General features: G+C 34.2%; 2 protein-coding genes across 13 annotated transcripts in view; both read right to left on the reverse strand.

The window, feature by feature from the left end:
- The window catches only part of LanB2 (laminin subunit gamma-1), a 197,545-nt gene that overhangs the window by 122,560 nt on the left and 48,634 nt on the right, over nt 1-26,351 (reverse strand). Inside the window, exon 3 of the mRNA XM_074171886.1 lies at nt 10,831-10,948. Within this exon, the coding sequence (XP_074027987.1) occupies nt 10,831-10,948 (118 nt within the window). The remainder of the gene's footprint in view (nt 1-10,830; nt 10,949-26,351) is intronic.
- Nucleotides 14,917-23,074, reverse strand: LOC111517077 (uncharacterized). Of its 12 annotated transcripts, XM_074171874.1 has the most exons (18): nt 22,454-23,068; nt 19,512-19,711; nt 19,358-19,459; nt 18,830-18,898; nt 18,730-18,768; nt 18,334-18,378; nt 18,218-18,277; nt 17,986-18,051; nt 17,868-17,921; nt 17,635-17,700; nt 17,517-17,570; nt 17,285-17,350; nt 16,855-16,905; nt 16,715-16,798; nt 16,088-16,287; nt 15,608-15,794; nt 15,499-15,547; nt 14,917-15,121 (listed from the first exon to the last, which is right to left on the reverse strand). In XM_074171874.1, the coding sequence occupies exons 2-18, from the start codon at nt 19,708-19,710 to the stop codon at nt 15,037-15,039; spliced, it is 1,476 nt and encodes a 491-aa protein (XP_074027975.1). In that variant the 5' UTR covers nt 19,711; nt 22,454-23,068; the 3' UTR covers nt 14,917-15,036. The 12 variants fall into 12 exon arrangements, with proteins under 12 accessions (XP_074027975.1, XP_074027974.1, XP_074027979.1 ...); XM_074171873.1 differs by having other exon boundaries at nt 19,512-23,069; XM_074171878.1 differs by having other exon boundaries at nt 15,635-15,794; nt 19,512-23,065.

The raw sequence follows: 26,351 nt of genomic DNA on the forward strand, positions 1-26,351 counted from the left end.
TTTGCCCCCTAATTTTCAGTTATCGGCGAACATGCTACTAAGACTGTTCATTTTTTTGAATACGTCCCAACAACATTTGTACGAGCACCACCAAATATAGATTTTCATAATTGGTATGGCGGGCATTTTGTTTTAAGAAAAATTGTTCAAAATATTCCGGAGTCTGCCATGATAGATTCAGAATAACTCCATTTTGGAGGAAACAACATCCCGGTTGTAAACCCAGATGTATCGTCCGCTACTGCAGCAGACATCATCAGTGGTATGTTCGTTACTGGGACTTCGAATTAATGGCGTTATTGTACCATTTACATAGACCATTCCACGCATGTTTATGATTTGCCCCTATTTTTTGAGTGTTCTGTCCACGAATGTTCCCTTTTTGATTTTATCATACACACTCGTTAATGTTTATCTCTCTCTCTCTATATATATATATATATATATATATATATATATATATATATATATATATATATATATATATATATATAGGAAGCAGATAGGAATCTAATTTTCTATAGTATTACCTTATTGCTCGAGCTCGACAAAATAAAAATATTGGCGGTCACACAGGGTGTTCGATTTTTTCTGGGCGGATCCCAACTGTGTCTTTTTAAATGGCAACCTATATTTTTTATCGCTTTTTCGGTTTCTTCATAGAAAATAAAATAAACTTTATGTATATCTGCACTTCGAAAATATTGACGGTTTTCGAGATATCTAGCATGACAGGTTTTTTTTTCCAATATTCGTCACTCAGAATATTTGAAATTATAAAGTGGTGCCAAGTCCAGTTGAAATTTTTTTTTGGTCGAATATTCTACATTGGTAACTCTCTCAAACGATATATCTGAAATCGACCTGTGATATACAGGGTATGAAAAACCGCTTGCCAAATATTGTAAATGAAAATTTGCAAAATCTTCCTTATATTGAATGGAACACCCTGTATATTATTGATCCATAAGAAGCGCCAACGAAACCTCTACAAATTTCATTAAGTATTCCCTATGGCTAAGTTCAATAGTTTTTCTTAAATGAGCATTTCTTTCGAAAAATGGTCATTTTTTCAAAGCGAAATCCATTTGACGACTGATAAAAATATACGAAAAATATCTTGTTTCAATTTTGTACATTAGAAGGTGTCCAAACAAATATTTTTTAACGAAATAAATGTATGTACCTATCACTTTTTGCTAAATGGAAAATTATTTTTTCATTGGATGCAGAATTTCACTCATAAATCGTGCAATATCAAACCAAACAAGTTAAAAGAAAGAAACATTATAAATAACTATTTTTTTCATGTTATTATATTCATTCAGAGCTTGAGTTCTAGATATTCAAATTTGTCAACTGGCAAATAACAAAACTACAAAAGGGAGAGTTTAATTAAGGTTGATAATGAAACTTTTATAAAATATGTTCAACATGTCTTCCATTTTCTTGAATGCAGAGCTGAAGTCTATGTTTGAAAGACTGTTCTACCCTGCGCAAGACAGCTGGTGTAATGCTGCGAAAAGCATTCGTTATTCTAAGTCGCATATTTTCGGGAGAAGTTGGTGGCTCAACGTAAACCATATTTTTTATGTATCCCCATAAGAAAAAATCTAGTTTCGTCAAATCTGGTGATCTAGCGGGCCACCGTACAGGCCCATTCCGTCCTATCCATTTATTGGGAAATACTTCATTTAGATGATCTCTCACTTCTGCCGAATAGTGAGCAGGTGCACCATCATGTTGTAACCACATTCTATTGCGGAGGTCAAGAGGAATATCATCTAACAAACCTGGTAAATCATTTCGTGAGAAATTGAGATACATTGCACCATTCATATGTCCCTCAAAAAAGTATGGACCAATTACATATTCTCCAATGATGCCTCCCCAGACATTTATCGACCACCTATGTTGATAATCCACCTGTCTCAATAAGTGAGGATTTTCTGTCGCATAATAATGGTAATTATGTCGATTTACAAATCCATTTTTATGGAATGTCGATTCATCCGACCATAAAATATTATTGAAAAAATATTCGTTTCGACGAATTTTGTTCATGGCCCAATTGCAAAATCTCACTCTTTTCTCGAAATCAGCATACAGTAGTTCTTGATGTAACTGAACGTGGTATGGATGCAAGCGATGTTTCTTCAATACTCGTTGCACTGATCTCTCACTTATATCCACTATTTCCCCAATTTGTCGTTGACTCCTACTAGGATCTTCTTCAACAGCAAGAAGAACTTGCAATTCATTATTTTCATTAGTAGCTGGCTTGATGCGCTCATGTTTGGAATAATTAATAGATCCAGTTTCAACGAATCGTCCCAAGACCTTTCGGAAAGATCTTTCATCTGGATGCCTTCTATCTGGATACCGTTGAGAATGAATTCTACTTGCCAATAAACAATTCCTGTCTGATTCACCTAATATGAAAATCATATCAATCAAATCACTTTTTGATAACAACATTCTGATGAAATTATACCGACAGTTCAACTTCACGATTGACTAAAAATTTCAATATTCATTTGCAGCCAAATATTTTGTTCTGTCATTTGCCAGACTACTTGATTTCCAATAAATATTTCATTCGCTGAAAGGTTGTTTTAGACCGAAAGAATATGGCACAAATTCCGAGATTTTTGAAATTATTTTAACTATTCAAGAACGTCCATTTTGTGGTGTAATTCGCAACTTGTTTATCTAGCAACAGGTAATTTTAGGAATGGGCGATATTTTAAGGAAAGGGTATTTTTTGTATATTCTTATCAGTCGTCAAATGGATTTCGCTTTGAAAAAATGACCATTTTTCGAAAGAAATGCTCATTTAAGAAAAACTATTGAACTTAGCCATAGGGAATACTCAATGAAATTTGTAGAGGTTTGGTTGGCGCTTCTTATGGATCAATAATATACAGGGTGTTCCATTTAATATAAGGAAGATTTTGCAAATTTTCATTTACAATATTTGGCAAGCGGTTTTTCATACCCTGTATATCACAGGTCGATTTCAGATATATCTTTTGAGAGAGTTACCAATGTAGAATATTCGACAAAAAAAAATTTCAACTGGACTTGGCACCACTTTATAATTTCAAATATTCTGAGTGACGAATATTGGAAAAAAAAACCTGTCATGCTAGATATCTCGAAAACCATCAATATTTTCGAAGTGCAGATATACATAAAGTTTATTTTATTTTCTATGAAGAAACCGAAAAAGCGATAAAAAATATAGGTTGCCATTTAAAAAGACACAGTTGGGATCCGCCCAGAAAAAATCGAACACCCTGTGTGACCGTCAATATTTTTATTTTGTCGAGCTCGAGCAATATGGTAATATTATAGAAAATTAGATTCCTATCTGCTTCCTATATAGAGATATGGAACACCGCGCCACTGTTGCAGGACCCTGTATATATATGTGTATATATATATATATATATATATATATATATATATATATATATATATATATATATATATATATATATATATATATATATATATCTAGATATATATATATATATACATCTAGACTTCTGGTGCGTTCAAACTATCACTTTCTGGAACTGTTCATCGTCAAAGGGTGTGAGTTTTTCGAAAGTTTGACAGCTTGATGGCCAGAGACAGGGGTGAAGAAATTACCTTCATGGGTTTATTGCTTGATCGCCTGAGTCCATCACAACTGCTGAGGGGCAGACCCGTGGTGGCAGTTCGGGAGCCCTCTGGCCCTCTATCAGGGGTCAAGGAGCTTCTCGAGCGTCCGTCAGGTAATGTATCCTCCAGAGATACTCCCGTCGGCACCACCCTCTCTGCTCAGTCTGAGACAAACAACGACGAAATTACGATCAAACCTCAAGAACCGGTCAACAAAAAGCCTCGCCTTCCGGAAGAGTTTTCTTCTCTTCCATCCAAACCAGACGCTCCAGTAAACAAAAATACCGGAAACAAGCCCAAAAAAGTGGCTAAAAAAATGTCAAAGCTCCGGGACGAAGCCAGGAACAACACTTCAGAATCAGACGTCTCAACAACAGAGTCTTCCGTCGAAGGTGACCATGAAATGTTGGTTGACGACAATAGGTCTGAAAAATCGAATTCGACTATACAGGGTGGCCCAAAACAGCCATCCCAAAATCTAAATCAGGTTGAAAAACCCAACGATCAGGGAACTAACTTCCCTCTCCTTCCGCGTCCTGAGGTGCCCCAAAGCGTTCCCCCAATTGTCGTTCGCCATACAAGTGGGTTTGATTCACAAAGCTGGCTGCCTTCCATAAGGTGAACTTTACCAAGGCAGTGAACATGGCTGACGGCATTCAGCCAGAGGACTACAGGAGTATCTCCAAACTATTGGTGAGGGGAAAAAATTCCCCACCACACGTATACCTTACCTGAAGACAGGCAAATCAGAGCCGTCTTCAGATGAGTCCCGGAACATCTGGAGACCGCTGACATCGAGGACGCCTTGGTTGAAAAATGTTTCCAACCATCATCCGTCACCAGGATGATGCGAGGAAATCGACCGCTCCCCTGGTTTTGGTTCAAGTGAACCAAAATCAGAAGCATATTTATGACAACCGGGATCTCATCGAGCTGCAGACCCTGAGACTGGTAGAAAATTCCATCTCAGAGCTGAATAACAGAAAGACAGTCCAGCTCGTCCGCCTGGATATTTCGAAAGCCTTCGACCGAGTCTGGCACGAAGGCCTGCTACACAAAATGCTCGATTTCGATCTGCCTCGGGGTCTGGTCCGGTGGATTAGGTCATTTCTAAAAGGAAGAACATTTCAGGTCCGAATTGAAGGAATCCTGTATTTCGTCAGGGGAATCGAAGCTGGAGTGCCTCAGGGAGCTGTGCTGTCTCCACTCCTGTACAGCCTTTACGTGAGCGACCTTCCGAGGTTCGATCAAGTGAAGGTTTCCCTTCACGCCGATGATACGGCTCTCCTCGCTTCTTCCATAGGTCGGGCGTTGGGGGTCGTCTACATGCAACGCGCATTGGACGACCTCGAACGCTGGTATCTTGACTGGAAGATTCGAGTGAATCCAAAAAAAAACTCAGGCGATAGACTTGGGAAAACGTAAAGTTTCTCCAGACACAAGGATCACGATTTCAGGCAGGGAGATCGAATGGCAAACGCGAGTCAAGTACCTAGGTCTTTGGGTAGACCACCGACTCACCTGGGCAAATCACATTGATTATATCAAGAGCAAAGTGCAGACGAGGATAGCTAAACTCTATCCTCTGGTCAATAGAAATTCAAAACTCAATCTTAAAAATAAGATTTTACTATACAACACGATGTTCAAGCCTGTCATCATGTATGCTTCAGGTGCTTGGGGACAAACCGCCCCGTCAAACCATTTTGGAAAGGTTGCAAAATAAACTTCTCAGGATGCTGGTGAATGCTTCATGGTTCGTGCGGAATGAAGCCATCCGCAGAGATTTGAAGCTGTTAACAATACGGCAGTCCATTCAGTCGAGAAATCAGAGAGTTTTAGGGTCAGCGGAAACTCATGATAACCCATTAGTTAGGGAAGCTGTAGATTACACTATAGACGACCCCACTCGATTCAGAAGGCCCCGTCGCTCGGTTGAGTAAAGGCTCCACGACGTCTGTTAAAATGAACAGTTTGTTCATCAAATACCCCAGTCAGGAAGGGGTACACAAGGTCAGAGCGGCATAGAGGTTATTGACCTCCAAAACACCTTACGTTATGAACCATTCGTACTCCTGACGAATCTCAGTTGTAAGGGTAAGGGAAAAAATTTCCAACCTTGTGAAAATGAAGATGACTATGACACACATTTTGTCTTCAATCGAAGACCGCCTGCCCGGTACTAACGATTCTCTATAGGCTGAAACAGCTGTCTACCGGTGACTCTTAAATTGAAATCAATTTGTTAATGATCCGAATAGAAATCAGAATGAAATCAATATGGAAATGATCAGAAAGTATTTATCTATTTATCTTTTGATTTTCATGGAATTATTTTATATATATATATATATATATATATATATATATATATATATATATATATATATATATATATATATATATGTATATATATATATATATATATATATATATATATATATATATATATATATATATATATATATATTGATTTCAATTTAAGAGCCACCAGTAGACAGCTGTTTCAGCCTATTGGGCATCGTCAGTACCGGGCAGGCGGTCCTCGATTGAAGACAAAATGTGAAAAACCAGAAAAGTACTGCGTAAACGCAAGTGAAACATAAGTGGAACCACCTATTGGTGTGACACCCATGTCAACTTGCCAAGTTTTTATGTCAGTGTTGGTGGTTTGACCAACCAACCAACAACTGCGGTAGCAGAAATTTGGGAAGCTAACCTGAAATGCCATCGGAAAACGAATCCATATGTTTCTAGAAATGATATGAAATCGACCGTCAGTACCGGGCAGGCGGTCCTCTATTGAATACAAAATGTAAAACCAGAAAAGTACTTGATAAAAATAGCTGCGTAAATGCACATAAACATAAGTGGAACCACCACTTTCACTTGCGTACAAGATGGTACTTATTCATTTATCTTTAAATATATATATATATATATATATATATATATATATATATATATATATATATATATATATAGATATACACATAAGGAAAAGTAGAAATTTAATTTTTCAATATCAAATCGTCGTTTTTCCCGTCACAGAAAAAAATTGTGTATAATACACGGGAAATATATTAGATTTTAGCTCTCGGTTAAAATCTAATACTTTTTTCCCTTGTATAATAAATACCTATATACTTACTATCAACTATTTCTATAATTTTCAGTTATCGGCGAACATGCTACTAAGACTGTTCATTTTTTTGAATACGTCCCTACAACATTTGTACGAGCACCACCAAATATAGATTTTCATAATTGGTATGGCGGGCATTTTGTTTTTAGAAAAATTGTTCACAATCTTCCGGAGTCTGCCATGATAGATTCAGAATAACTCCATTTTGGAGGAAACAACATCCCGGTTGTAAACCCAGATGTTTCGTCCGCTACTGCAGCAGACATCATCAGTGGTATGTTCGTTACTGGGACTTCGAATTAATGGCGTTATTGTACCATTTACATAGACCATTCCACGCATGTTTATGATTTTCACTAATATAATCTGAACCGATGTGTTCATATACTTCTTTCGTGAAATGGCGCCTGAGGTAGATATCTAAAATGTTTTTCTATTCATCGATTATAGATCTGAATGTATCTCTGAATTCTGGCCAAGAATCCAAAGAAACAATAAAACATTTCGAAATTATTTTAGGTTAAAATAAGCACCTAACCACTTCGTTACATTGTCTAAATAGCAACGCCACATTATTTCAAATGCATCTAGCATTTTCGGAGGCAAAAATTGGTATTGAATGTATCTCGCTCTGAAAGCTCGGTCTCCTCATCAACAAGACCTGATTGATCGATATCAGCCTGTATTTTATCGAACTTCTTTATCGAATTAAAATTGTTGTCATATCTGTGTTGCACATCGTGAAAACATGGGAGTCCGTCATGCAACTATCAATATATATAGAATACGGATATAGAAATTAATATATCTATTAATTCACCATTTAATTAAAATTTTCTTACCTTCCAAACATCTTTTACAATAACTACAGGCAACATGTGGAACCCATGTCTTGTCTTGGTTCCGTACCGAACAGTCAAAATATGCTTCGTATGCTTCACAGAGAACGTAAGATGTATTCAATTCGCATTTTTATCAATCAATCAATCAATCAATCAATCAAGCAATCAATCAATTCATTTCAACAAGAACAAAACCAGTTATTACAGTTCAGTTGGGTGATAAAGCAATTTCAAGGTTATCTAATTATTCATTTAGTTAACAATATACAAACAGAATGTCGGAAAAATAAGTAGAATTTCTAATAATACACAAAGTAATCCTTGGTGAATACAATAGGTATATCTTAATATAAATAATATTGCTCTGTTTTGAAACTCATCCGGAGTGGAACAAAATACACCTAAGCGTGTAACGCCTGTTTTGTGCTTTTTTCCCACTCGTTGATGAGGTATTCAAATAGTGTATTAACATAATATCAAATAACAGCAGTAGTTGAGTATAAATATGAGAATGTAGATGAAAATGGAAGTTAAAAAAAACGCGGACAGCGATCGGCTTTGCAGGATTATGAGGTGAGTCTTTGGATTACTTTTTTTTTTTTCAAAATATTTGGAATGTCGTCGGGTTCTCTAGTATGTATAGCTTAAGGGTGGTTTTGAATTTACTCATTTTCTTAATTTTTTTCAGGTGCGTTGGAAGAAGATTGTACAGTTTGGGTCCGAAGAAAAAAACGAATCTTTGTGTATGAATTTTTTTGAAGAGTGGAATTTTGATATGTAAATTTTCGACGGATCTTGTTGTTTTGAGAGTGTTATAGTTGAATTTATCGATGGTCGAGAACATCCATATCAAACATTGGTAGCTGTATAGGGATCTAATGTTGAATATTTTAGTTTCTCTGTATAGTTTCTCCGTTGCGAAACCTCTATCTCTTTTGAATATAATTTTCAGTAATGAGTTTTGAGTTGTTTGAAGGTAATTAATAGCATTATTGAATGCGCCTCCCCACACAACAATACAATGTCTGAATATGGACTCTGCTAATGAGTTATATAAAATTAATATATTTTTTGTGAGAGTATATCTTTAAGGGTGTAGAATTTAAACATGAGAAATCTCATTCTTTTTATAACTTGGGCAATGTGTTCATCCCATCTCAAATGTTGATCAATGACTACGCCGAGATATTTTATAGACGTTGTTTTTTCTATTGTTGGGCAGTTGCATATTATATTCTTGGCGCAGGTGGGCTTGTGTATTCTGAGATTATTCATAAGCGGTTGGTCATCTGAGTTTAGAGAGAAGCACATGAATTTTGTCTTTTTTATATTCAAACTGAGCAGGTTATCATTAAACCAGGCTTGCAATTTTTGTAGGTCTTCCTCAGCTTTCTTAGAAATATTATGCCAACTCTCATCTCAGAATATTAGAGCAGTGTCATCCGCGTAACAAATAACATGGCTATTGAAATTTTGTATTTGGGATATAGCGTTGATGTATACAAGGAACAGAATTGGTTCCAAAACGGTTCCCTGTGGTACACCAACAGATATTTTTAATGGCCCGCTGAGTTGGTCCCCGATTTTAACTTTTTGTGTACGTTGTGATAAATAATCCCGCAGCAAGTCCAATGCATGGCCTCGAATTCCGTATAAAGAGAGTTTTTTCAATAAAATCTCATGTGAGACGGTATCGAATACCTTTGCTAAATCTATAAATACCGCCAAGCACTTAGATGTTTTATCTAAGGTTTCCACTGTCTGACCTATGAAATCTATTATGGCATTTTCTGTGCTGGAGTTGTTGACGAAACCAAATTGTCGTTCAGTCAGTACTTGATATCTACTGAAAAATTCAAGGAGTCTTTTTTTAAGTGATTGTTCAAAAATTTTCGCGAAATTATTGATAACAGAGATGGGACGATAATTATTCATTTCATTTCGATTTCCAGATATAAAAACGGGGGTGACTCTAGATTCTTTCCATTGGTGCGGTATATTGGAATTTCGGTAGGATAAGTTGATTATATGGACCAATGTTATATGGACCGTGTTAGGAATCACACGTTAAAAGGTAAGACCTCGTTAATCCTTAGCTCGCACAAGTTTCGACTTCTGAGGGTTGTCGTTCGTAGGGGTGCGAAAGCTGGTTAACGGAAAAACAGATTTTAAACAGATTTTAAACAGAATGGTTTCAATAAATAGGGGTGTATATTTTTAATAAGGGTTGCAGTTTTCCCGTCTGGGCCTGGAGAACAATTATTCTTGAGCTTTGAAATTGATATTACCACCTCTTTTTCATAAATAGGTTCGAGAAATAAGGTCGCCGTCACTGATGATTCTTTCAAAAAGTTCCGTGGTAAAGTACATTTTTCAATTTTTTTTGCCATGTTCAATCCTATATTTGTGAAGAATTCAATGAATAAATTAGCCTTTTCTTCATTATTCACAGTGGGTTCGTTGTTCTCTTTAATAATTGTGGTATTTTCTATATGATTTTTGTTAGATTCGGTTTTAGAAATCTCCTTTATTATTTTCCATGTCTGTTTATAATTGCCAATAGCTTCATCAAGTTTTTTTTTATAGTATTGATTTTTTGTTCGTTTGAGTAAGTTATTGAGTTTGTTCCTATATTCTTTATATTTCTTCTCGGAGTCTTCCGAGTATTCCTTCAAAAGTTTTTTTTCAGGTTGTCTCTAGTTTTTATAGAAGTTATCAAGCCTACTGTGATTCATGGTTTCAGTTTGCATATTTTCTTTTACATCTCGAACTTTAATGAATTGCCCACATATATAACAAAATGCATCAGCATCATATTTACAAATTCTCGACAGCATTTTAAGTTATTCTAGATTTGTACAAAACACCTGATCGTTGTTTATCAGTCTAATGTCATCTATCAGCACTGTGTGAAAGTTAAAACCCCACTCTAATCGCGCGGTATTTTTGAATGTATTGAAAATGATTGAAATTTATAAAAAAATATTACTACAACTATTACAAAAGCAAACTTTATACCAAAAAAGGTTTTTTCTTTTCGTTTTCGTTCATAATTCAGCAGAAAATCATAAAATATTTTTTGTGTGTCGTGATCAATTATTTTGGAACTATTGAGCTAAATATTTTGGTTTTAGATATAACACTGTCATTTTTTTCTATCGTTTTATAGCATACCTATAATACTGATATGGTATCCAGGGACCATCTTCTCTTGTTTTCTTGGATAGAAAAAAACTTTCCGGCCGTGGAGACCAGAACCATATTCTCACGTATGTTATATCAAATGATTTTCCTGGAAACAAAAAAAAATATAGAAATTAGATATGTGTATACAGTCGAATGTATTTTTAGTGAACGTATTTGCAACATATTTCCAAACACTTATGATAAAATTTATATAAATCAATTGTTATCCTGGAGTTCATCAAGTGTCGAACAATTCCGTAATTTAACTATCCATGAAAATAATTAAACAATTTTCACATTTTCATTTCTATATTCGTTTCGCTAATATCGTATAGCTTCTTCAGTAGAAATGAATATTGAACACTGAGCTCCAATTCGTATATATGATGGTAAAAATGATAACAGGGAAAATCTGTAAACCAATAATTACAATCTCAGTTATTCATAGTAAAAGCGATAACAGGTAAATTTTTGACTATGAATGAAAATATTGACATTTTAAAAAAAGGTATAACTATGGTGGTTGGTCAATCTTCTGTTGGTTGTTCAATAGGGAAACCAAACGTTTGGCCTTATTAATTTCCAGAGACTCCGGCAGGTTGAACTTCTGTCCCTTACCCTGTACATCAAGTATGTCGTATAGTGTTTAAATCGTGATCGTTCTCCAATAGGTGGCACACATAGGTGAAATTGGTCTTCTATAGTTCAAAACTTTTTTATGTTCGGAGGTTCTCGCTTTAAAATTTCTTGAAGTCATTCCTACGTATACTACTAAACATGATCCACATTAGTTTGCAGACACCTGATCTATTATACTCGTCTGTATATGACTTGTTGTTCTCCATATGTCTTACCAAGAAGTTACCACTCTTATTCGCTATATTGATATTTTATTGAATTAGTGGTCGTTGTATTTTAACTGATGTTTTTTACGGTTTATAGGAGTGTTTTGAAGGTGCCACTATTATATTTCATGTGAGGGTATTCTTGTTTGATATTTATAAATGTTTAAATGCTTATATTTGACTAAAATCGAAGAATGCTCTTTGATACCTTTCATTCTCATAAGGCTAAAGACAAATGTTGAATTATGAATTACATTCAAAAAGATTTCGTTGATCTCGGAGACCATTTCTGTCAATACTCTATTCGAGAATATGTCATTTGAGCAGTATCACCTAAAATAAAAATTCATATCTTAAACTTGATTGACTTCTACATCAAATTGACTTTCTATCTCGTGAGTTATTGCGGGATCAACTATTCTTTGAAGCATGTTGAAGTGATATGTACAAATGGCCTGTCAACTCCGCTTCGGAAATTGATGACATTTCCGAACGTAACATCTCAATCATCAACTCATGCTCACTTGCGGAGAGCTACGCTGTATTGGGACACCAACGAACCCAAAAGTAACATCAGGACTCGTTGGGGAATGCCAAATAGGACTGAGAAAACTGGAACAGATTGATTGACTGTATACTAGGTGGCAAGAAACTCAGGCATCGCAGGCAAATGAAAAGCTGATGAGTACCAGAAACGGATCATGAACTCCATACAAAGGCCCTGAACCAGCTGTGAGGGTACTTGAGTGTTTGGTGTGGAATCAGATCGGAAAGTGAGTCTATGAGAAACATAGAGAGTACTGGAAAAACAAACCAGGGAATACAAACGGGAAAACTGTCATGAAGGAATCAAACCACTGCTTCAACAAAGCAGGGATCGACTCGAAATGCCACTACAGTGAGCCTCTTACTCACTTGATACGTCGTGCTGACCAAGGAAATGCCACCGTTGAGATGAACGAGCACGACTCTAGGAAACTGCGCCTTGAGAAAAACTAATCAGCTAATTCGTGCATCATCTATTAACCAGAATGTGGAGACAGTATTACAGGAAACCGATGCATTCCCACCTCATTTCTATGGGCTACTGAAAATCCACAAGCCAAATGTCCTACTAAAGCTGATCGCCAATGCTATAAGGTCTTCAATGTATAAGATCGCCAATGACTGCTACAGCCATTAGTGGAAGAAACGAATTCATCCGTCAGATACTCAGCTCAGAGTTATGGTTTCAATATCTCCATTCGAAATGATTCCGATTGGTGAAACTTTGCAACTCATCGGTGGGTTTTTTTCTCCCAGCCTCATCTAAATATTAGTCATTATCAACATACTTTCAGTGGGATCAAAGAATCTATGACCAAAACAAAAGTTGCAGATGGAAGTCTTCTAAGTCCAGTAGTTGCCAACTTCTACATGGAACAATTCGAACATTTACGGTCTGATTCTCCTGCTGGCTATAATAATATTTTGAAGAAACTTTCGTGGTTTGTTGTCATGGGCAAGAGGAGTTGCTAACAATTCTTGGGACCCAAAAATTCAGTTTACAATTGAGAAACGAGAGGAAGAAAACATTTTTTCTGGATGTTTGAATGAATAGGCAGAAAATTGACAGACTGGGGCATGAAGTATACAGAAAACCAACCTTCATGGACCCATATTTAAAAAAGAACTCCAATCATCATCCGCGACTGAAAGAAAGGGTTATTCGGACTTTGATAGTGATATAAAGGTAAGTAATCGTGTTCACTTGTATTGTGAACGTGGTTTGATGAAATTTCAATATCACTTTATTGCCATTGATATTGCCGTGTGGAACATCACAACAGTCCTTTTCTTGTTGTTACGTTTTCTATAAATTGAACTCAAATTATGTTTTGAATTAACCAAAAGATACTTCATCCAATGTATGCAGTGAATGCTTTTGTCAACGTATGAACAAAATTGTGGATATACTACATTTTTGGCACATATTTCAAGTGTTCCCAATGAAATCTATCAATCGACACAGGGAATGACTTTCAATGAATTTTAATGATAGTATTCTTCGATGAACCACGCAGATTGAGGTATGAGTCTGCCAACCATAATTGCCAAATTCGACACTCCTTCCTTCATTCCTCAAATTATAATGGTAAAAAATATTCAGAAAGACATTCAGAATTGAATAATCAATATTCACTTCACCGTAACCTCTTCTGATAACCAATGAATACCATTATTCCTTAAGTTTAGTGGGTAAATAAGTAGAACCGAAGTGGATGGATACATTCGATATTCTGCTGCACCTGGGAGGATTTATTGTAGTTACTCATTAGAAAGTAGTCTAGTAGTTTCTTCAACAACCTTCACTATTATTTGTTTTGGATTCGATTTTTCGTTTCCATTTACATAATTACAATATATTGCTAGTGGGGGTCAGTTCACTATTAGAAAACCAGTTTTTTGCTACTTGGGAGCCATCTGACTTGTACATTCCTTTCAAGTCTCTGGTAATATGCAGCCTTATGAAAACATCTCATCTATGGCTCTCTTCTGTGACATTTCTTCTTCTCCATCTCCTCTATGACAACCATTCCAATAGTTTTGTTTCCTCCCAGTTAACACAAAACGATCTCAGAGATGTCAAAGTGATGCACATTCATGTTTCAGATCACAGCCTTGAATCGCAATTTGACTCACATTGACATCTCACAAACTTCTATTTCGGACCCTGGTGACCGGCTCCAGGCATCACATTGTGTTGCGCAATGAAATTCTAAAAGATCTGAATGTGAGGTACTCTTTCGCTTCAAAATCAAACTCACATAATCTTGATTTTAGTAATGAAATGTGAGATTGAAAATTCTCAGAATGTGAGTTACATTAAGATTCACTCAGTAACTCACATTCCGATGAAAACGATGCATTTTCTGAAGTGTGTTGTAACTCGCATAGATGTCGCTTTCATAGTGAATGCGATAAAGCTGATCAATTCACATATAGTGTGTCACGTGGAGCATCCACTGAAACTTTAAGGAACTTCTGATGATTCAATTATTGGTATTGCTCTTATAGTACTCTTCACTTCATCACATTGGTAATATCCAAAAAATACCAATATCTAAATTTTTCATATAATTCTTTCCCTCAAAGTTTTAATGGAAGCTCATTTGTGACACACTATATGCTGTAGTCAGTTGCAAAGCTCAACAGCCAAACACCAAAGAGTAAAATAAAAAGTCAAATAAGCATTTTCACAATTTATATTTGCCCGTCATATAGTATATAAGTATAAATATAAATAAAAATAAACTCTGAAAGCAACAAAAACAAAATTCCCAGAAAACTATTTCTCATATGACAGGAACTAACAAGATGATTTATTTTCTTCCCTGGTCCTCCTCTGCTTTGCGTGCCGAAGCCAATCTTTCGTCAATATCTCGAACTCTTTCAACGTCAATTCAAATCTTTGACAAATTGCACCTGAAATCAAATACCCATCTTAAAATCAAATGATGTTTCATAATGCTTCTATTGAAACCTTATAAATTTTATAAATAAAACTGAATAGAATTCATTAATGAAAATTTAAAATAAAATGTTTTGACAAATACCATCCTTACATTCCTGGTGGAATATATTATAATCTATTAACAAAAGTGATGTAAATGGCTACTTGATGAAAATTTATTGTAACGTATTCAAATAACAATTAATTGTTTGATTTTCACTTATCAGTTTACAAAATGGCAATACGTGTTTCGTCGTTATAATTTGACAATTGTTTTTTGTTCAATTTGGAGTCACGACCCCTTCAAGATTTTTTTTTAATGTGACCCTGATGAAGTTCCAAAAACTTTGTAGCAAGTTTGTTGTTTCTGAGAGATAGGAAAAAGAAAAAAGGTTAATAGCAAAAACTCATCTTCTGGTAGAAATACCTAGTGATTTTTTCATGATGTTCTCACCATATAAACATTCCAGTAATTGGTAATCACCAATTTTGTGATTGTTTTTCAACCCCTTCCAGCTGCACATCATCGCCAAGGAGTTGGTCATCAGTTTTCCCATAGCTCTGCTGTGGAAGTCTTTGGCAGTCAAACCTCCGATGGTCAAAAAATACTTCGTCTGAAAATGTTTGGATGAATAATTATGAATATTGTAAAAACTCTTTGGTGTAAATTTTTTTTGTATTTTTTCTGGGAATTGTAACCTTTGAAACGTCAACAAAGATAAATATTGTAGCTTACAATTTCCTGAGAAATAAAAAAAATAAAACGAATATAAGTTTCACTATACTGTTGACAGAATCATGGGAAAAAAGTGTATCCTAAACAAATATTGTTTCAGTACGAGAACAATTTCAAAACATGTTAATTTCTTAGCTCAGTTCAATTCAAATTTTTTAAATTAATACTTACCAGTTCTTTTCTTTGTTGAAGGTCTGTTTCTACAATACTATTGAATTCGACCAGTCCCTCGACCGAACTAAAGGGAAATTTTTCTTGGTTTTCATAACTGGTTTCAATGTGATTTTTGTTCTGTTCCAAGTTGACTAAAAGTGTCCCAAACATTGCTATTAGTTTGTCGAGTTTCTTTTCAATAATAGTGAACCTGTTTTCTGAAACAGTTATTTCAAAGTTAATGAAAGGTAGAACTGGAATCTCTGGTGTGGAATAAATCCAAAACAAGCATTAGTCCCAAAACCAAAGATACAATAATATATAAATGATACGAATAAACAGAAAAATTAATATATAAATGAACAATGATTATATGTGAGGCACAAACAAAAAAAAAGTACTAACTTTCAACATAACATATACAAGACTGGGAAATACCAAGTCTCACATTAGTAGTAAATGACTAAATGGAAAAGTTCTTTTTCACAATTAGGATATATTTCACAGATCGGTAAGTGTGTCACTTTCAGAAAAATATCTTGAAATAGTTATTCATTATCATAAATACAGAAAACTGTTGAATGAATATAATCAAATATTGAGACATTTGTATTTATAATTTTCTAATCAGAACATTATACATACCTTGTTTTTCAAACAGAAGTGGTCTTTGATCAGGATATGCATAACTCGTTTCAAAGTGGAAAGTATCTCTGAGAGTGTGATGTCCTTTAAATGAAATTTTCAGATTCTTTGTTATAAGTTATAATATTCAAAAGTAATACCTTGGTTTTCGAATTTATTGTTCCCAGTTGCAGCTCGTGCAGGTCGGTGCTCTTGAAATAATATCAATATTTAGACTTTGTCATAGAAAATTTCAATACCAATGTGACTGTTCATTTAGCTTGCACTTCTATTTTGATTGCACCATTTTTTTCAATGAATGAAAGGGATTTGGGAAATATCAATCAGAAAAATAGAGAGTATATTCTTGTCAACCTTATCAGCACTAAAACTACATGGTTGAATGTCAAATGAATGAACACTAGTTAAATTCAGATACCGTTATAGTTTACAAGTTAGGAAAAACTATATACCTTGCCTTTCAAATTATCCCTGATCAGAATATATATGGTTCCTTGTATGATGTCTTTGAAAGTAATTCATTTTCAGGTATTTTGAAATTAGCTATATAGTTTGAAAAGTTATAAATACCTTGAATTCCATAGTCAACATTCCCAGAGTTGGCATTGCCAGATGAGAGATCTTCGATTGTGTGTCCTAAAAATCATATTATGATCAGACTTGGTCAGAATAAATTTTGCTGCACAACTAGTTAACACAAATACAATGAATAGAAGGAATATTTTTTTAGTACCAATTGAAATTAAATTAGTTTATTCTTATCAACCCATAACCTACTTGCACAATGGGAATTTTTACATACCTTGCCTTTCAAACGATCCCTGATCAGAACATGGATGGGTTCTTGTGCGATGCCCTTGAAAGAAATTCATTTTCAGGTATTTTGTAATTAATTATAAAATTTGAAAAGTTACAAGTACCTTGAATTCCATAGTCAACATTCCCAGAGTTGGCATTGCCAGATGAGAGATCTTCGATTGTGTGTCCTAAAAATCATATTATAATCAGACTTGGTCACAATAAATTTTGCTGCACAACTAGTTAGCACAAATACAATGAATAGAAGGAATATTTTTTTTAGTACCAATTGAAATGAAATCAGATTATTCTTATCAACCCATAACCTACTTGCACAATAGGAATTTTTACATACCTTGCCTTTCAAACGATCCCTGATCAGAACATGGATGGTTTCTTGTGCGATGCCCTTGAAAGAAATTCATTTTCAGGTATTTTGTAATTAGTTATATAATTTGAAAAGTTACAAGTACCTTGAATTCCATAGTCAACATTCCCAGAGTCGGCATTGTCAGATGAGAGATCTTCGATTGTATGTCCTAAAAATCATATTATAATCAGACTTGGTCACAATAAATTTTGCTGCACAACTAGTTAGCACAAATACAATGAATAGAAGAAATATTTTTTTAGTACCAATTGATATTAAATTAGTTTATTTTTGTCAACCCATAACCTACTTGCACAATAGGAATTTTTACATACCTTGCCTTTCGAAAGTAGGCCCCTGATCAGGAAATAAATAGCCCTCTCTCGGGTGACATCCTTGAAATGAAATTAGCTATAGATATGTATTAGGCTATATCATTTGAAAAATATACCTTGGTGTTCAAAGTTAACATCAGCGGAATTTGCAGTTCGGTTCCCTTGAAATAAAATTGTTATCTGAGTTGGTTACATTTTGTTTTTACAATCACACTATTATTATTGAATCCATCATATGAAGGTCTATTATTGAAAATACTTGTTCTTGATGTGCGTGTCACTAACCAAGTTAGCATCTTCAGAGAATTTTTTTCTCAAGGAATTGACGTGATTAGCAAAATGCACAAGTGTATTTCCAGTTTGGTTACTTGATTTGAAAGTTTCTACTTTCATACCAAAGGTTTGAGTTTCATCTAAGAATAATATCTTCATTATATGAAACCTTTACAATTTATCAAAGAGATGTTTGAATATGTCAGTCAGTACCAATGTTATGAGCTGTTTATACTTACCTTTAGGCACAACTGAACCAATTTCTTGAAGGCAGTAATCTGAAATTTTTTTTTAATTATCATATGCTGTATTAAAATACAAACGATATAACGTATTCACCTTCATCATGATAATTCTCAGAAGGTACTGGGGGAGAAGGACACCTGATATTATTTCCTGAAACAATTGCTAGTCACAAAAATATAATGTTACTTATATAAGATAATATAGAAACGCATATCATTCAATTTCTAAATTCACATACAAGTGGCAAAACAACATTTTGATTTTATATTGTGACTCAGCATATTTTTCTTCCTTAGCAACATTATCCATATAGTAGTAAATGAACCTCTCAATGCTCAACCTATGATTTCATCTCATTGGTTTTACTATTTTATTACTCATATATTTTTAGTTGTGTCAAACAAAACAATATAACCTGTGTTCAGTAGAAATAATGCTCTCAGTCTCTTCACTTACAAACACATATGAACATAAATTGATGAATGTATCCGTTACTATGTGGTAGAAAATCATCATGAAAAATGAAAATTCCTTAATTTTTCATTTTTTGCATATTAACATCCTTCATATATTCTGAGTCGCCTTAAAAACTTACAAATTAGGTGAATTTCAAAGTCTCACCTGTCAAGTGCTTGGATAGAATTTTTTTCCTACGTCCTTTCCCCTTCTCCTCCTCTGAAGAAGTGTCATTGTGACACCGTCTTCTGGCTAATGTGAGACTCTCTGAAAATTTTTGAAATTCAATTCGGCTGATCCTCTGGATCTGTATACATACCACATATTTTATCGCATCTAATTCTATATTTTTTCCACCCAACGGTAGGCAGTGTTGCATTGGCAATGTGGTAGGATTGATTAGTTAGTGGCCATAAACATATTGTATTTTCTTCTCTCAACCATGTTAGTGGCACCTCCTGTACCACTTCGGAGTCTACCTCACTCTCATCAAGAAAACAAACCACAGCATAAGACATACTGTGAACAAAATAACAGGAGACAATCTGGAGAGATATAACTGCAATAATCAGACTTTACGAGAAACTGAAATTTTCAGAAAAAGGAATTCTGAATGAACCTTTACTACAGTGATGTAGTCAATAAGCAAATTATTGCACTAAATAAAAGTGAGATCAGACAGATCAAGAACTGGTTACACAAAAAAAATAATTTAAAGCAAATTGGTTGAATTTATCCCTTTGACAGACCGCTATCCGCCCCAGGTGTGACTTCTAGTAAGCTATTTATATAAAATACAGTATCATATTGATATATCAAGAGTGATATATGACTGATAAAATTATGAAGAAACTATATAAATGGATAACTTAAAAACAAACTTAACAAATACAAAATTAATATCAATATTTTGTTCGACGGGAAACTCTAAGAGAATGACTTGTTGACTGATTCAAACTGAAAACTCCATATTGAAAAAAGAAATTCATAAATAAAATAAACAAATAATGATTTCAACTTCCTTCAGTTGTAATTTAAACACTACAAATATTGTTTAAATTATTCTATTAGATGTTTTTTTCCATATGATGAATGTATGGTACTATAACAAAATTTTCTGAATCAATGTTGAATTTTAAACACTTTTGGTCAATTTGTGTTACAGAGATACATTTGACTACAAAATTATCACATTTAATGACAAACAGATTCAAACGAGAAACATCAGGTTTTTTCAAGAATAGTTTTTTGGTCAAGAAATGTTTTCCATGTAAAAATATATTGTTTTCTGTTCTTTCAATACGCATTATTTCAAAGACATTCGATTTGTCAAAAAAACAAATATTATTAGGGAAATCTACGGAAAGGGTAAAATTTTCAAAGTTAATATTTCTGAAAGTAGAGTGACCATCTTTCACCGTAATTGTATCTAAGAAAGGATATGTTACTGGTACATTTTCCACTGGAATATGTGAATAACTTTCACAAATTCTATTATAAATTTGCTGTAGTGGTTTATGAGTTTGTCTCAACTTATTTTTCAACTTGAAAAGTGCATTCTCATACTTGAATGCACTGAAATTATCAAGAGCTCCAAACTTTTGCACATCGGAATAGAGATGAATCAAACCATGAACATTGTATGTTATATTCTCTTTGCCATAAAAAATTTCGAAATTATCAACAAAATACACCAAAAGAGAATGGCCATATGAATATAGTTTTTTGTCCTCAAGGCATAATATTCTAATAGCAACACTTAGTGACATAAAATGTATGTACTGATCTTCAGGAAGAATATCTCTCAAAATGATAGGCCCAGTATATAACAAAAACTGTCTATATTCGGTGGCCTTCCAACGATCGAGTTCAACTAATGGTCTTGGTTTACGAGCAAATTCTGACGGTATGCAACACTTAAAATCTATTAATTTGGAAGTTAAACTCTCAATTGTTTCTTTGTGTAACCTTATGGAAATATTACCTTTGATCAATAGTAACAAAATTTTTTTCATCACTCCCAAACAAACCAAATGCATGTAATCCAAGGGAAACTGGCTAACCATTCCAATATCTAATGTTTCTAAATCTGAGTTCCCTTTGTGATGATCTTCATCTTGTTTAGATTTGAATGACAGGTCAGTCCTTTGATCACTCTTTATATCGGGAAATATTACACGCCGCTCATAGTATTCGCCTTGGGTTATACATTTGGTACAAGAACTAAAACCACTATGCGATTTGACATTAATCAAAAATGCTCTTGCAGGAGCATCACAGATAAAAGCTCCAATACCAATTTTCAAAGTATTATTGTTGAATTGGAGTCCTGTTTGTATCAATTCTTTTAATTCATGTATGAACATATGTAAAAAATCATTATTTGAATGAGGTTTAGTATTACCATGATAAATACCTACTACAAAAGGTTCTGTAAAAACATTTCTATTCGAAATTGAACTGAGGATGGGCCAAAACTGACTAAGGCTACTTTTTGCAATCGGTAAGCCGTCTATATTGAAATTCAATATTATTTTGTCTGGAAGTTGAATGTGATGGGAGTATTTATTCAAATAACTAACTAAGCCCTGTTTTAAACCTAAATGTATATATTTTCCAGGAGAAACATCAAATATAGGTACTTCTCGGGGTGTATTGATAAATGTACGAATGTCTTTAGGTAAACTTTTATCAATATTATGCTTATTCAAAATTTGCAGTATTCTATTGGCGGTAGAATGACTTATATTTTCCTCTAAAAAACACTGACGTAAGTCGTCGGCAAAACTGTTTGTATTTTCGTCACAAATGGGATCTATTTGAGTTTGTTCAATGAATGAAATAGGTTTTGAATTCATTTGGCCCATTGGTTCACAAGATATAGGAAGGTTGCAAACTGTTTCACTATTAATAATAATACAAGCAGAAGAATTATCTGATGGGGTATTAGAAACTTTTTTCAAAGGTAATGAAGGGTTTCGATCAATAACCATGTTCGACTCTTTTGAAAATATTGACACCGACTTGTTCTGATCGACAGTAGAAGATTGTCGACTATAATAATTCAACAACGCTAATCTCATTCTTCTCCTCTTACGGGAGCTCATACAACATTGAACTGATTTATACCTTACCATGGTGAAATTGAGGTTATGTTGATCCGCTTCAATAATTTAATATCTAAAACACTGAATATACTTGATTGAATATGAAAAGATGCGGAGTCCTTTTTCACGATTATTGTAAGTATTTGCCACTTACCTTTTGCACACAATTCCAAATAATTTTCAAACGAATAACACATTAAATTCTCTAACATTACTCAGCAAAACCACAGAACAGAATACTGAGAATACTAAGCAATGCAAAACCACAGAATCTATTATTCTGTGGCGAAACGGCGAAACCATAAATCACCGGTATCAATCTCTGTAAATAATTTTTTTTAAGTGTAACACAACACAAACGACATGAGGCTAATATACACGCAATGGCAGAGTCTCTATCTCTATGTTATTGGCTTTTGCTTCCATTCAGGCTCATTAAAAGCCATGTCATGGGGTTAAACTTTGTCCGGTGTGTGCACCATGTTGTAATCATTGTTTTGCTATTAATTTATGTTGATCTTTCTTTTTCTGCTAAATGTTTTCAGTGCTGAAATTTGTTAGTAGGTAGAAAAGTAAAACAAACAAGGGGTAGGGTTATCAATGTCAAAGTCTTAGTTTTATGCTTTTGGGATACCTAGAGTTTTTTTTTCAACACATATTTGTTTATTTTTCATGAAGTGAATCGCTAATAATTATAAAACCTAATTGAGTAAATTTAATGCGAATAATTAAAGATAGAAATAGGACAACATAATATATTTTCAACTATGACACATTTGTCAAATTTTCTACTTTTGGTACAAATAAAACTTTGGTTAAAATTCAACTCACTCTTTACTATTTTGCGAGTCCCGAATGTGGACCGTTAAGTGAATAGTATATACTGCGCTGAGACGAAAAAAATGCGAATCAACAGATAATAAATTTGTGATTCACATTTGGGCGTCTTTGATACATCAAATAGCATCACAGATTCAGGTCTATTTGGGCCTCGCTGAGGCAAAAAAGTGATGAAAGATGACGCGTTTCATCAAATTCAATATCCCTTTACGGTAACAGTGATGAATATAAGAACCTCACATTTCAATAGATTAAAAGACAAGAAAGTAACATCGCATAGATGTTTGTGTTAACTGGGCTGTAGCAGTTCGTACAAGTCATCTCGGATATTTGTCAAATTCTACTAGACATAATGCTTGCATTGTATGATCGAGTACGATTTTTTCAAAACAGAACAAGCCGTCTATGTCCCCGAGTTGCACTGCCTTTAGTTACGGTTTCTGTTATACAGCCTAATTTTGTTTGAGTTCTCGCTAGATGGAGAGTTTCAATAATATTCTGAGCTGATGCATGCTTTGTTGAAAGACTTATTCAGTTTTTCCCGAGTGGTTTCTCGGGTATATTTTCCTAGTACTTTTTATATTTCTTGTTGATCCATTTGCTGACCTAGTCCGTACCATATATTTTTTCACCACCTCAACCAAATATTTCCGAGTTTTGAAACCCAATATACAATGAATCTATTCTGGTACTGTGAGGTGTCACTGTACATTAATTTACATCGATTTTTATTAATTTAACGGTTTTATTCAGCTTGCCCTGTTTGTTTGGACCATATTTAGTGATTGAAGTTTGACCCTCTTCCTGGTGACAGACTGATATGATATTTGTAACACACATTTACTTTTGATGACAATACAATTCAATAGATTCTGTATCATTATAAATCCAAGGTAGCCGCAGCTACAAAATGGCAGATAACATATTTTCACAGCTACCTCAATATGGGTACCTATCAAATGACTGGGTTTGACTGGTAGAGTAGCACACTTCGGGAAAGATGCAAATTCAAGATGATCGCAGCTACAAAATAGTGAAATACATATGGTTTCACAACTGTGTGCGATATGTTGCGGTACAATATTGACGTATCGAAAGGATTGGTAAACATATCAGCTACATTGTAGAAATTTTTTGGCCTCAGTGTCGTCGAAATCAAATATATAAAACAGATGTACCGTCAGTTTAGATCAACTTTGGAAGAGGTACATCTTGTCCACCCTAAAGTCATACAGTTTTCAGCAGAGTTCGATTATAGGAGGACTGAGAGGAGGATGTTACCCTTAATTTTGTCATTGGCTTCCACTATCCACAAAATGCAAGGCAGCACTGTAGACCACGCAGTTGTGTATTTAGGCTCGAAATTGTTTGAAGAAGGACAAGCTGATGTTGCCCTAAATTGAGTAAAGTCTTTGGGAGGTTTATGCATTGAGGAGTTAGATTGCAACACATTGTCAGGAAATGAACCTTGTAATACTGAGATACTAAATGAACTAAACAAAAAGGGAAGAATTGAGTAACAAAATTAGAAACCGAAAATTTGAAAATATAATACGTGAAAGAAAATGTTTTTGTTGAATGGTTTTATTAAAAAAATAATGACTTAGATAATGTACTAAAAACTGAAAAACAATTCGGAAGGTCCTAGGTAGCAGTCGTAACACCACTCTTCTCAGCAATCCACGGTATTGAACAGATAAAAAAATAATAAAACCATTGGGCGTAGCGTAACCTAAGTCAATATGTAAATACTACAATATTCATGTGGAAGTAGTTGTTTCGAGAGGGTTTTTTTCTCTTCCTATCTGGAATAAACTTGTGTATGCACTACATGAAGAAGAGTTTCTATTGTGGTTATTGTGGTTATAGTTTCCCACAATTATTCAAAGTAAATAGCCAAAACTCTTTTTTTTTGGAAAAAATAGGAGCTTATAATATTTCTGTTATGGTTTGTGCGAATATAATTTTCAATAAATCTGGTATAACATATCTCAGTCAATGATTTCTGTATATTCATTCCATTACGGAACTAACGATCTCACAAGCAATCATAATTTAAATATAAAATGATTAACTGGATCATCAAAAATAGTTATGTGATTATGAGTCAGATAAAAAGCCCACGTTTCATGTCATATAAATATTCATTAGTTGACGATTTATGTCTAGATGCATACTCAACAAGCATGACACAAAAAGGAAGTTGTCAATTTCAATCCGCATGACGGCAAGATTGTCTGTCTTGCAATTTTAGAAATCACATTGAACCCGATTCAGTATAAGAAAACTATCCGATATTAGGACAATGTTAGTCTACTTTCTCTCCTGAAGATGCCAAACGAGCGTCCAGACGTGTTACGCAGTTCTGGTGTTTAGCAACAATGCTTGTTTTGGAGAACAACATTATTTTGAATAATATACTATATACTAATGATATACTAATCTATACATTTTAAACAGAATTACATTCTTGTTTTGGAGAACAACATTATTTTGAATAATTTACTATATACTAATGATATACTAATCTATACATTTTGAACAGAATTACATAATAATGAAAAAACAGCAACCTACAATACAAACTTGATAGAGGAGTTTTCGCCAATGACGTTACTTTTGCCTCTAGAGACAAAAAGCTGATCTGAATGAGAAACACAGGTTATGTTTATTGTTTCAAGGCTCGCTGTGTTTTGAGTTTTTCAGTTGTAAAATTTTTAAAATAATGTGTTTTTGATGCAATTACTATGAACATAGGTAAAACACATCACATACGCTATGGAACGGAAGAGAAACCAGTACTATTTACGAAAACATCTAACATAACTATGAACTACTTTACTGAATAGGAGATGAATCATTTGAATAGTTTTTCTACATAATGAAGCTAGGTCCATCGGAGCAGAATACGAACAAGAATTGAAAACCATCTGACAAAACTTCAAATGATGACCATTCAAATATATGGTTTCATGGTTGTTGATAGATTCCTAATTCTACTTGGTCGAAGCAAATCGTAATCACATTTCAATGTGAAAATCGAAATATTTGGAACATGAATATTTTTAGTTTGTAATAGGCAGTCAATCCAAATGTTTTACTATAATACAGATTTCCACCGGTCGAAAATTAAGACTCAAAAATACAATTCAATGACTCTTGAACTCCTGACGTAGAAAAGATAACCCCAAACTACTACGAGGACACTCCTA

Source organism: Leptinotarsa decemlineata, unplaced genomic scaffold, assembly GCF_025532065.1.
Source record: "Leptinotarsa decemlineata unplaced genomic scaffold, Ldec_3_MD MMD2_tig00000035_RagTag_RagTag, whole genome shotgun sequence".
Taxonomy (NCBI): domain Eukaryota; kingdom Metazoa; phylum Arthropoda; class Insecta; order Coleoptera; family Chrysomelidae; genus Leptinotarsa; species Leptinotarsa decemlineata.